Here is a 12,686-nt window from a genome sequence, read left to right as displayed (position 1 = left end):
CTGTCTTGTAGCCCTTTAGATACTGGAAGGGGCTCTAAGATGTCCTTGGAGTCTTCTTTCCTCCAGGCTGAACAAGGCCAACTCTCTCAGCCCGTCTCCCCAGCAGAGGTGCTCTGGCCCTCAATGATCACCTCAGCGCCTCCCCTTTGCTTCTCTTTTCCAGAAAATGAAAACTTCACTCCAAAAACTGCCAGAGATACTCCTGGAGCACAGCCCGCATCGCTCCGGACGTACAAACGTCCGACCGTAAGGAACACTGTGGTTGTGAGGTGACAACCCGCCAGCTCCCCCGCGGATCCACGATGACTGGGAGGGGGAATTGCATCACAGAGCGGCGCGGTTCCTGTTCCGGCGGCGGCGATGGTGGAGCAGGGAGGCGGCGGCGGCGCCATGAGTTTCCTCAAGCGGTTCCCGCCGCCGGCCGATGGCGTTCGGCACCAGCAGCCGGACACGGAGGCGCTGCTGGCGGGGCGCAGCCTGGGCGCCGGCACCCTCTACATCGCCGAGAGGTGCGGGGGAACACACGGCGCTGGGGACCCCTCGGGGGGCCGTGCTGTGAGGGGCTGCTCCTGAGGGCGTCCTGAGGGGGCTGCGGGGTATCCTGAGGGGGCCAGCGAGTGGGAGCCTTCCCTGAGAGGGTCTCACCCCTGAGGGGCCTGTGGGGTCACCCCTGAGGGGACCTGCCCGAGGGGGGATGTGGGTGATTTGGATAAGGGTGTGAAGGAGGCCCTCGGGGGGGCTGTGAGGGGCAGGGGTGTGAGCGTCCCGCTGTTCCTGCTCGAAACGGTGTTTTAAACAAGGCAAAAGGGAACAGCTCGGCACGGGAGCCCGGCTGGTGGTGCATTCAGGGCCAGGCTGGATGGGGCTTGGAGCAAGCTGGTGGAAGTTCCTGCCCATGGCAGGGGCTTGGGACTAGATGATCATGAAGGTCCTTTTCAACCCAAACCATTCTATAATGAAAAACACAGCACCTCTCCTCTTTTGACAGGCAAGTGGATGGGGCTGTTGGGTTTCTGCTGTTATTAGCTACTGTGGTTCTTTCATGTTGCGTTAATCACGTGGAGACTGTATGTTCTTACTAGGCAGAAATCAGCCTGGTTATTCTGGAAGATGTTATCTGAGCTCTTTACAGTCTCCTTTAAATCCTCTCTGCATTGTATATCTCAAGAAGACAGCTTAATGATTAAACCAACAGAATTTTCTTTGACCATGGAAAATACTCGTAATATATTCTGCACTAGAAGAGCATTGTTAGAACAAAAATGTCATTTAGAATGTGCATGGAGGAGTGAATTGTCTTTTAAAACCTTTAGACTAGGAAACATTTATAAAATGGTCAATATTTTGCCCCACCTTGTTAGTGGTGTTGTGTTGGAGAAGAATCTCTTTGGAATTTTGTTTACTCTTTTGTTTAGTTTGGTCGCAGATACTGGAGCTTTCGTTTGTGCAGCATCAGGTCTCAAGAGGTGTAATGTTGAGTTTCCTTGTAACTTGCTTTCTATAGGTTTTTGTGTGAGGCACAATACAAGGCTGCCACCTTCCTCTCAACATGTTTGGAGCACGTTGCAGAGGTTTTACCATAGTCACTTGCTGGTAATGAATAGAATACGCCAGTGTTTGCAGGAATGCCGTGGGAGAACCCAGGAGGACAGTGTGGCTCTGGATCTGTGTACTGATTCTCTATCAGCAGCTGTAAACATTGAGGACTGCCCAGTTGAGGTTAGGAAAGAAATTCTTTGCTCCCTCTGCACTAGTTCTTGCTCTCAGCCAGATTTTCCAAGGCAAGGAGTCTTTTTGTGACTTTTCCATTGGTTCTATCCCTCCACAAAAGGGTTCTATCCCTCCACAAAACAAAAGCTTATGAATGCTGAGTTTTGCCTGTGGTGGAGGTCTCGCTTTCTGCCCGTCAGTATTTCTGTTCACTGTGTGACCTCATTGATTGCAGACACCCAAAACTAGCTTGAGTGTGATTTCTCGTTGGCTTAGAAAGACGTTGATCATTCTGATATGAAGGAGGCAGCGCCCAGTGGTGACAACCTGTGCTGTCTCTTGCTGTGGTTAGTTAGGGATGAGAGTGAAAATGGGGGGAAGCAGAGGTTATACAGATAAGTTGCAAGGGAAGGAATACTCATAACCTGGCTTTGTTAGCTCTGCTGATCACAGAACTGTTTGTTTTTATACATCCAGGCTATACTCACATCAGATCTATAATTCTCTAGAAATTGTGATATTGACTTTTCTTTCGGTGTTCTCCTTGTCTTGAAAAACCACATTGAATAGTTTGAGTTATAAATCACACTGTGGAACCACTGTAGTTATCTTTGGAATGATAGGTACCTACAGAGAGGAGAAAATGAAGAGGTAAGGAGAGAAATTCAGCATTCAGTGCAAATGTGATAAAGCTGCAATGTGTTTGGGGTGCTCAGCTTCACATTCTTTGAGAAGAGGTTTCTTTTACCTCAGCCAACAGTTAATGCCATTGCAAAGGCCTGTTTGGGTCTGTGTATGCCTGGAGAGTGCCTTGTCCAGAATTACTCTTCTGGGGTTGTTTTGCTTTTCTGCAGGCTTGAGTCAGGTACTATGGATACCACTGTTAGTTTGTAACTTGTCTCTTTTTCCTCCGTCCCTCCTTGTTAGTCGCCTGTCTTGGTTGGAAAACTCTGGAGTTGGCTTCTCCTTGGATTATCCCACCATAAGCTTACATGCCGTCTCCAGGGACCTGAGCGCCTTCCCAAGGGAGCACTTGTATGTCATGGTGAACGCCAAATTTGAAGGTATGCCCGGAGGGTTCCTTAGCGCTCCCACACTGTCATAACTGACATGATTTCTTCTTCAAAAAGAGTAAATGTTGGTTTTAAAAATTACATGCTTCATTTGAGTAATAGCTTGTATTTTATTTTTCATTTTTGCAAAGTCTAGTTGTCTTAAAAGTACAGCTTTGCACTCTTCTGGAGTCGCTTCTGTACAGTTCTGCTCTCAGCATGTGACTGTGTACAGCTGGAGATGCTGAGAATCAGTTCGCTGCTCTGTTACACTGTTTTAAACAATTTAGTTCCTCTGCAGTCTCCCTGTGATTCCAGCTTGGGTATAATTTTTTCTTTATTGAATTTATATTAATGTTGCTGCCCTCTCCAGGCTTTATGGATTCCTGCTGTTTCACAGCAGCCTGGAAATTTTCATTAATTTTCTCCCACAGCTTACTTAAAAACAAAAAAAGACAATAGGTCATGTGACCAGGCTTTAATTGATCTTTGTAGATTGCCCACAAAACCAACCTTTTTGACTGTTCTTGTTTTGATATCAATGAAAATCTGTTTCATTGGCTTTTTTTGATATATTAATTTTTTTTCTTATGGTAGACCTGTTAATATTTTAAGTGTGTCATAAACTGCCATCTCAGTTGAAGAGTAATGGGTGTTAGGTGTTGGGCAGGTCTTCTTTCCTCTTCGTGCCTACTGGTCATAATTGTTAAAGGTTAAAATCTAGCATTTAATTTTTTTTTTTAATGTATCCAGAAAGTAATGACAAGACTCTGAGGAGGCGGAGCCATTTCTAAGCTATTAATGCTCTTCATTATTTCCTTCTCTCAAGTTACTAATAATCTCTGACAGTCTATCACTACAAATAATAAGAGAACATGCATCCTCCTCTTGGTTCTTCTTCCTCATTTTCCTTTAACGAGTTATTTTGAAGTAAACTGAGCTTCATCTGAAGAAAGATACTGTTTCTAGCTTTTAATTCATTCTGATCATGGTGTTTAAGAATACAGATATCGTGTGTTAATTCTTATCTAGAAATCATTAATAGACTGATTTCCTCCATGTGTGTAAACTTTCTTTTATATATATGTACTCTGCCTACAGTAAATCTTCTACAGCAGGTAGATTTTAGTTTTCAAGTCTAGCCCTGGTCTGCAGTTTTAACTGCTGAATAGTGTTAAACTCAAACCTTTCCGCTTTCTTGGCTGCAGAAGTCTTCATTCTCAGTTGGGCAGAGAACATTTTGTTCTTCTCTGAAAGTTTTTGTTGTGCTCTCTATGAGTGTGTGCCTTGTCCTCACCCCTTTTTCAGAAAAAGGCACTCAGAGGTTGACTCCATTGAAAACGAAGAGCTGGACTCAACAGTAACAAGCTGTGCCTGCGGGTGTCAGTTGGAAAAGGATTGGGTAGCTTCCTTTGCACACTACATTTTTGGGGGCAGCTGGCTGGCAGCTTCTTGGCATCTTCATATTCCTGGTGGTGCCAGTTTTGTATGTGATAAAAGCCACTCTCAGTGGAACGGCCTCTTCTTCTGTAGAAAATAGTTATGCACTTTTGAGGCTGTCAGTGCAGTGTCCCCAGCCACAAAGTGATGAACTGCAGCCATCTCTGTGGTTTTTACATTCACAGAAAGTAAAACACCATGTTGTTGCTTATTTATTCATGCACAGAAGCCAGGAAGTGCTGTCTTGCCCGCAGTTGTCACTGGCTCTGTGTGTACTTTCTACCTCTGACATCTCGCTGGCTAGCTAGGAATACTGGAAATGGAGTAGAGATCCTCTGTAAATGTCAGAGTCCCCTGTGAGGGGCCACACTGGAAGGTGGCTGATTTCATGACAGTAACGTCAAGGATCTGTAAAATTCATGTGATTTAAAAAAAGACATGTAGTGTTCTGCAAGTAAATGGCAACAACTGTGAATTAGGGCCAGGGGGTGAGCACAGTTGTTTTTAATAAGGATCAGGCAATTTTCCTCAGGTGCGTGAATACGTTGTGTGACCATTACAGAAATCTTAAGTCATAAAATTATAAATAGAGAAGTTTTTGTGTGCGTTGCAAGTGCTGTCAAGGTTCTGTGAGAGGACCTCACATGTCCGTGTGAGTCCTGGAATCTCATGGGGTTTTCTGGGAGAACAGAGTGGGGTTTTTTGTGCCTCTGTCAGGTTGTGTCCGGGTTTCTGATTTGATTACATGTGTGTTCCTGAAATAATAAACAAATGTGACTTCTTTCTTTTTTTATTTTTTTTTCAACTAAATAAACGCATTTCTCTTAAATATTTCAATTTCCTAAAGAGGAGACAAAAGAGGCTCCCATGGCTGAAGGGGAGGAGGAGGACGACAGCGATGACGATGTTGAACCGATTGCAGAATTCCGATTTGTACCTAATGACAAATCAGCCTGTAAGTGAGGGGGAAGTTGTGTCTTAATTTAAAGTCCTGGCTATATGTGGAAGACAGTGGGGTACAGAGATGTAAATGCCATGATTTTTGAGTGCCCTTTTAATTCCTTGATTCCTGTGTGCTGAAAAGAACAAAGCAAATTTTTTTATCTGGCTTGAAGCTGGAATATTTCAAGCAGCTGCTTCTCAAGGAAAATTGTAATGCTTTAAAATAGAGACTTGAGTATAAATACATGACATGAGCAGTCTCACTTATATACATTTGGAGAGAACATGCATGGGAAACGTCTTTTAAATTACTAATTCAGTGATATTTGAGTCAGCGACAATTTCATTAGGAAAATTTTAATACCCAGACACTACCACTGGAAAGCAGTCATATCCCATCTGGTGTGGAGCTTACAGTTGGATTCAAGTTTTAAGAATCTGATGAATGAGATCCTGCAAGGATTCCTGTAGTGGGTTACCACAGGTGGAATTGTCCATAGTCCATTTCACCTTTATCATCAGTGAAATTACGGAGAAGTGCTGTTAAGAGGATAAAGCACCAGGCTGGGATCTACACGATTTGTTTCCTGCATGGCTGCTGACTTGTGAGATGATGTTTTCAAATATGAATTCAGTGGTGGTTCTGCTAAAGGAATATTCTTAATCTCTTTGATCACTCAGTCCAGGGTTTCTTGGCTGTTGTTTTGGGGTATTGGTGTAGAAACAAGGGAGGTTTGCACTCACTTGTGTTCCTGCAGTGGAAGCCATGTTTTCAGCCATGTGTGAATGCCAAGCTCTGCACCCAGACCCGGATGATGACGATTCAGACAACGATTACGAAGGGGACGAGTACGATGTTGAGGCCCGCGGTTGGTAACAGTTGCTTCTTTTGAAATACCTGTCAGCACTTAGACACCTGGCATCTGTTTATTACTCGTCTTGCCAAAACATTCTTTTTGTCACAGACACAGTATAGAAACACATAAATCTGCAGGGAATATGTAGTTTAGCTGTCACAAATCACAGGAATTCAGCAAAAGTGTTGTTCTGGTTCTCAAAAGGCCACAGATGCAAACAGCAGGCTTTCCTGTGCCCAGTGGCTGTGCTAGCCTGGGTTCAGTGCCCATGCTGCAGTGTGGTCAGTTCACATCACTGTGTACATTCTGTACCTCATGTAAGTAGCTTTTTTATCTCAGTCAGTTAATCTGAGCATAACTTGCCTAGCCGATGTCCTACTCCTCCACCCCTGCATGTTGCAGGCTCCTAAACTTAGGTCTGATAAACACAAACTTGTTTTTGCAGAGCTAGAACAAGGTGACATCCCAAGCTTTTACACGTACGAAGAAGGATTGTCACATTTAACTGCAGAAGGTCAGGCCACGCTGGAGAGGTTAGAAGGCATGTTAGCCCAGTCTGTCAGCACTCAGTACAACATGGCTGGAGTGAGAACAGAGGACTCGATAAGGGAGTTTGAAGGTAAGAAATGCTTTTGTTTTACTAAAGAATATCTTCACCAATGACATAGCCAGTGGGATTGACTTCACCCTCAGCAAGCTTGCAGATGACACCAAGCTGAGGGGTGCAGTTGATATTCCTGAAGGATGGGATGCCATCCAGAAGGACCTGGACAGACTTGAGGAGTGGACCCATGGGGGAACTTCATGAGGTTCAACAAGGCCAAGTCCGAAGTGCTGCACGCGAATTGGGGCAACTCCTGGTATTGATGCAAGCTGGGGGATGAAGGGATTAAGAACAGCCCTGTCAAAAAGGACTTGGGGGTGCTGGAGGATCAAAAGTTGGACATGAGCTAGCAATGTGGGCTCCCAGCCCAGAAAACCATATTCTGGGCTGCATCAAAAACAGCGTGGCCAGCAGGTTGAGGGACCTGATTCTGCCCCTCTGTTCCCTCTGGTGAGGCCCCACCCAGAGTACTGCATCCAGCTCTGGGGTCTGGAGCGTAAGAAGGACGTGGACCTACTGGAGTGAGTCCAGAGGAGGTCATGAAGATGATCAGGGGGTTGGAGCACCTCTCCTATGGGGACAGATTGAGACAGTTGGGGTTGTCCAGCCTGGAGAAGAGAAGGCTCTGGGTACATGTTATTGAGGCCTTTCAGTACTTTAAGATAGGGACAGACTTTTTGGTAAGGCTGGTTGCCATAGGACAAGGGGAATCACTTCATCCAAAAGAGGAGAGATTCAGATGATAAAAGATTTTTTACCATGAGGGGGGTGAGGCACTGACACAGGTTACCCAGAGCAGCTGTGAAAGCCCCATCCCTGAAAGTGTTCAATACCACATTGAATGGGGCTTTGAGAAACCCTGTCTAGTGGAAGGTGTCCCTGCCCATGTCTGCAAGGTCCCTTCCAACCTAAACCATTCTGTGATTCTGTGATATGAAAGCAGTGGTTCTCCAATCTGGCTAATCCATAAACACAAGGACAGAGCAAGTATGATGGTGTGAGTCATACTTCACTGCAAAAGGTATCACCCACATGCCTGTGGCCCTACAAGGCAGGGTGTCGCCAGCTGTGTATTGAGGGCTGCTCTGTTAGAGAGTGAGCGCTGCTGTGTTAAGAATGCTTGATTCTTCCCAGTATAATTTCCTGGAATAGTGGTAGTGTGAAGTGGATTTAGGATTAAAAAAAAATTAAACTTGTCAGTCTACACTGGGATTAGGAAGCAATTTCTACTCTAGATGAGTTGTAGTTTTTGTTTGGTTTTTTTAATACCCTAAATTGTAAGTTAATAATTGTCTTAACAGAGTTCAGGGTGAATTCAGGAACAATGAAAGATACTGAAAGAGATGTAAAAAAAAGATCTAGTTTCCTGAAGGATTCTGTCTTTTAATTCTACTGATTATTCAAATATGTATTTAAGGAGTAAAATCTCTTTCTGTTGGGTGAAAAAAACCGGATCTCTCAGACTTTGCCTTTTCTGCATCCTGTTTTCAGTGGAGCAATATATTACTTGGGAGAAGAACAGGGAAGTAGTTTAATAGCATTGCTTTTTTTAATCTATATAAATTGCAGTGCTTTTAATATGCCCTGATGTTTTTGAAAGATGGAGAATGATGCAGCAGTTGTGGATTTCTAGCTATCAGCTTGTGTAGAACAGTCAACAAAATAATAACTAACTTGTTCTCATCCAGAGGGAGGATTTTTTTAATCTTATCTGTTTTGTTTGTTGTTTACAGGTTCTCTTTGTTCTGGAACTTCAAATAAATTTATGTAATGTAAAGACAACTTTAGGTGATACACTCCCATTTTAGCAGTGCCCTTTGTTTGAAAATTTAGTCAGGTTTCTGAACCCCAAAATTTTGAAAATGAATATAAATTGACCAGCAAGTATGTCACATGTCTCAGAGTCATCTTCATCAGATTTGTTTATTTTCCTAACCTTATTTGCTATGGTACTGCTGCTTGGTTTTCTGCAATTATAAATCTCCCCAGGGCTACTCAGTTTCAGAATTACATTAATGTTTGACATTGTGGCATAGAGCAATTGTTCTTTTTTTCAACTTGATGATTGTTGAGACTGGTTTCAGAACAGGATCTAACCTCTTTTTGCTAGAGCATAATTAGAGGTATTCAAAGGAATTGTTACACCATTTGTTACACTGAAACTTCATTTAAAACATGAAATAGTTTTAATCCAGTGTTTAAGTCTTTCAATAAGACAGGGTGAGGTGAGGTTGTAGGAAGCAGTGACATCTTTAAGTGACCAACCAGTAGAGCTGGAACAAACCCAGAAACTTGCGAGCACATCAGTGTTTCCTTAAGCTGCTTTCAGGAGTTCAGAGGAGTTTTCTGTCCTTGCCACGTCTTGTCAGCAGAGGGCATCTGCACTCTTTCCCGTGAAAACATCATCCACTTGGTTACAGAGCATTGGCTGTTTCTTTCAGATGGGATGGAGGTGGACGTAGCACCAGTAGTCGCCGGGCAGTTTGAAGATGCAGAAGTCGATCACTGAGGAGGACCTACACTGCTGTAAGTTCCTCTGACTTCCAACAGCAATGCTTTTCAGTCCTGCAGAGCCTTCCCTCTCAGTAATGTGTGTAATGTATGTGATCCCAGATCTCCTTCGGGAACTGTTTCATGATCATATCAGTATGATGGTGATGATTTAGAGGATGGAAAAGGTAGCTGTAGTTAGCACAAGCATGGAAAGATGTTCAATGATCTGTCCAAAATGCCTACTGGCATCACCCTGCAGAGGCAACCTGTGTGGATATGCCTGTCTGGAAGACAGGTCAGCCCTTTAGTTGATTTAAAAATTGCCCAATCCCAGAGGCTCTTAGATGCTGGTATACGAATACTGGAGCCATCCCTGGGAAGTTACTGTCCTTAGTATGTTTTGCCCTTAGTGCACAGGATTTCACAGGCCATTTAGGGAGGCAGGACAGTTCACAGTGCTGAAAGTCCTCTTCCTTCACCGTAAGCAGAGCAGGAACAGTTCCTGGTAAAGTAACTGTGCAGTTCCTGGTAAAGTTAGTGTGCAATCTGGATGGGATTGCTATCAGGACTGCACAGCTTACAGGCAACACCCTGCTCAGGTGGTTGTGCCAGTGTGCCCTCTTGCCTACCATCACGTGTGCTGCTTTCTCCTGTTATTAAGTGTTACAAGATGTGCCAGTGTTTCCTTGCTGATGCTGGGTGCGAGAGGAAGAGCAGCTTTTTCTGGGACTGTCTGTGGAAATGCACAGGCACAGCGGGGGTGTGATCACTACTGCACAGACTGCACGTGGTGCTCCAGTGGTGCTGCAAGGTCCCAGTTCTTCTGCCTCTTTTGTAAGCGAGACTGACAGCCCTTACCCTAAAGTGAGTGTCACACTATCCCACTTGAAATGCCAGAGAAAACAGTTGTGGAGCAGACAGCCAGAAGCTTGGAGGAGGAAGGAGGAAAGGGCCACAAATAGGAAGATGACACACTGAAAAATGTCAGTGGAAAGTAGTTAATTAGGGCTTACAGTGTCACTGAGAAAGAGGCCCCAGTCCCCGAGTAAGGCTGTTGTGGAGGGGTGATGCACAGCTGCTTTCCTCCTCTGTTGCTTTTCTTTGTTGTTGCAGTTCGGAAAGTCTCAGAGTAGTTCTGTGTTCTCTTACCTCAACCACTGCCAGTGGTGCTGAATTGGTATTTATCCTGTAAGAGCTCAAACTTTTCTGCAGTCACACTTCTACCCTGGGAAGGACTTCACAGAACAGAGACGAGTTCTTCCAGAAAAGTCCAGATACTGGTTGTCCTGCCACTGGATGGTTACCCAGTTTGGTAAAGGACAGACTTTAAAATTAAAGGAAAGCCTTTAGATGTAGATCAAGTACCTCTTAGAGAGTGAATGGAAAGTTTGGCTCCGATGACTCCATCTCCAAGATTACTCTGGTCCGTGGTTTGTTAAAAAAAAAAATCATGCTGTGGAAAAATTCAGATTTGAGTGCTTTATTTATTATCCGGGTTTAAACTTGAGCTGGATTAAGGAGAGTTAGTGGCTCATAGCAGATCTCTAAGGAGTCTGAAAGTGCTGGTGGAAATCTTCTAGCAAAGCACAAAATACACCCAGTAAGAAGTAGTTTTGGTCATGGAATTCTTCCTGCTGCTTACTCCATGCCTTCCATGGTGCAGCACATGGCTGTCGGAGATTAATGTTGTGAGAGGCAACTGGACAGGGATTCTTTCTGTCTTTTGCTTGTGCTGATCAGAGCTGAGGAGCTGATCCCTGCCCGAGCAGATAAGTGACCTGCATGTGCAGTGTCAGGTGTTGGCAATGACGTTGCTCCAGGTGGCAGTTCGGGAGCCATGAACTCAGTGGCCCTTTTTAAGTAACTGCCAGCCTGAGTGTGTTGATGTAATTTAAGTAAGTTCAGAAATCTAGGATCTAAGGCAGCAATATATAACTGAAGGTGCAAAGTGACAAGGACACTCTTGGAGCTCTGTGCTAATGACCCTGCTAACCAAGTTTGAGCATGAGGGTGCCTTGGCTCTGCACCCTGAAAATAAGGACGGAGAGGGAGCCTGCTGTGATCTTATGGGCACTCCCTGGAACAGCTCAGCCCTTTTAACCTCCTGAACTGCAAAACGATCTACACGAACATCTTGTTGGTTAGTGCAGTGCTCTGCCTCTAAAGCTTTGCCCCTGTGGGACGCTCACGTTGTGTGTCACTGCTCGTTACTCAAATGGGATGTGACAGTCTCCTGCTGAAGCTCCTGGAAGACTTGCTGATGGTTGATGCGGGACATTTCCACTGTTCTTGCAAGAAGCAGTGTTTTGTCTGCTGCATCACGAGGCTGCAGTAATTGTTCCTAAGCAACTATGTGTCTGTGTGTGGCGGTGCAGCGGGGTCTGCCAGGGCACCCTAGTACATGCTGTAAGCACATGCTGTCCTTAGCTGACCTCAGTTTGGAGCTGCTGCCAAAGGCAAAGATGCTCAGCCCTTCTGAAAATTAGTGGGTTTGCAGTAAAGTGCTGCCCTCTGACTGCAAACAACAGAGAGTTACTACTCTGTAAAGGTTAATATTCTTTTGATGCCAATTATATAAACTTGGGTGTCTTGTGTCTTTCAGATTCCTCTTGTGGCACTTCCAGAATAAGCTGTAAAACCGAAGGCATTGCAGTGACTATCGGGAGTTAACATTTTTTTTAAATGACCTAAGCTTAGACATCTAGGTCAATAAATGCTTTTAGAGTTGTTTAAAACAGGGTTTGACATTTGTGACCACTATGGGGTTATTTAAAAAAACAAAACAAACAAAAACAATAAAACCTCTTGCATCTAACACTTGAATGGGGCTAATCGGGGCCATTTCATAGTATCACAGAATGATTTGGGTTGGAACATCCCAGTTAAAGATCATCTAGTTCCAACCCCCCTTGCCATGGGCAGGGATGGCATTCAGTAGATCAGGTTGCTCAGGACCCCATCCCAACCTGGCTGTGGAACACTTCCAGGGATGGGTTCACTCTCTGAGCAACCTCTCTGGCCTTTTAAAGAAGCCTTTGTAGGAATTCTAGGACTTGAGAAATAAAACTGTAAGTAGAACAGAATTTTAGATTGTCCTGGAATTTTCCATATTTTTTTTACCTGTTCATTGACTCCATGGTGTAGAATGGACATAGAAGCGTGACAGCTAAAAGGAAATAGGGTTGGCCAAGGATTAAAAGCAAAACTAAATTAAAAGCCCCACAAGTAACTGGCTTTATCATTTCAGTGCTATCCCTTTCATTTCTCTGAGAAGCAGAGTTTGGGCGTAGAGGAGATGGAATAAAGTCTGTAATGTCCGGAGAAAGAGAACTGTTTTGTGTCTTTATATTAAATGTTAACATTGTTAAATAAACTAAGATTTTTGTATCTCACAACCAGCTCTGTGTTGTAGTTCTCAGTCCTTTTCTTCGGCAAACAGCTTCAGCCCTTGAGTTTCAGCACTCTCTTCTGTAACAAAAAACCTCCAGTGAAGCCACTTTCATCATTTACCCAGATGTGAGGATAAAAGGGTGGAATATTTGCAGAGTGTGCCTGTGATGGAATTAGTCTGACACACCCCAAACTGAG

At 44.3% G+C, this 12,686-nt stretch overlaps 1 protein-coding gene across 1 annotated transcript; it reads left to right on the top strand.

The window, feature by feature from the left end:
• The first annotated feature begins 344 nt into the window (after nt 1-344).
• CLNS1A (chloride nucleotide-sensitive channel 1A) lies at nt 345-12,496 on the top strand. Its single transcript, XM_027741065.2, has 7 exons — nt 345-509; nt 2,638-2,774; nt 5,050-5,157; nt 5,903-6,013; nt 6,447-6,620; nt 9,047-9,131; nt 11,701-12,496. The coding sequence occupies exons 1-6, from the start codon at nt 361-363 to the stop codon at nt 9,112-9,114; spliced, it is 747 nt and encodes a 248-aa protein (XP_027596866.1). The 5' UTR covers nt 345-360; the 3' UTR covers nt 9,115-9,131; nt 11,701-12,496.
• Nucleotides 12,497-12,686: the final 190 nt, after the last annotated feature.

Source organism: Pipra filicauda, unplaced genomic scaffold (assembly GCF_003945595.2).
Source record: "Pipra filicauda isolate LSUMZ 115617 unplaced genomic scaffold, ASM394559v2 scaffold183_size1465899_pilon, whole genome shotgun sequence".
NCBI lineage: Eukaryota > Metazoa > Chordata > Aves > Passeriformes > Pipridae > Pipra > Pipra filicauda.
Note: the sequence above shows the minus strand (reverse complement) of the source record. Positions and strands in the feature narration are given on the sequence as shown.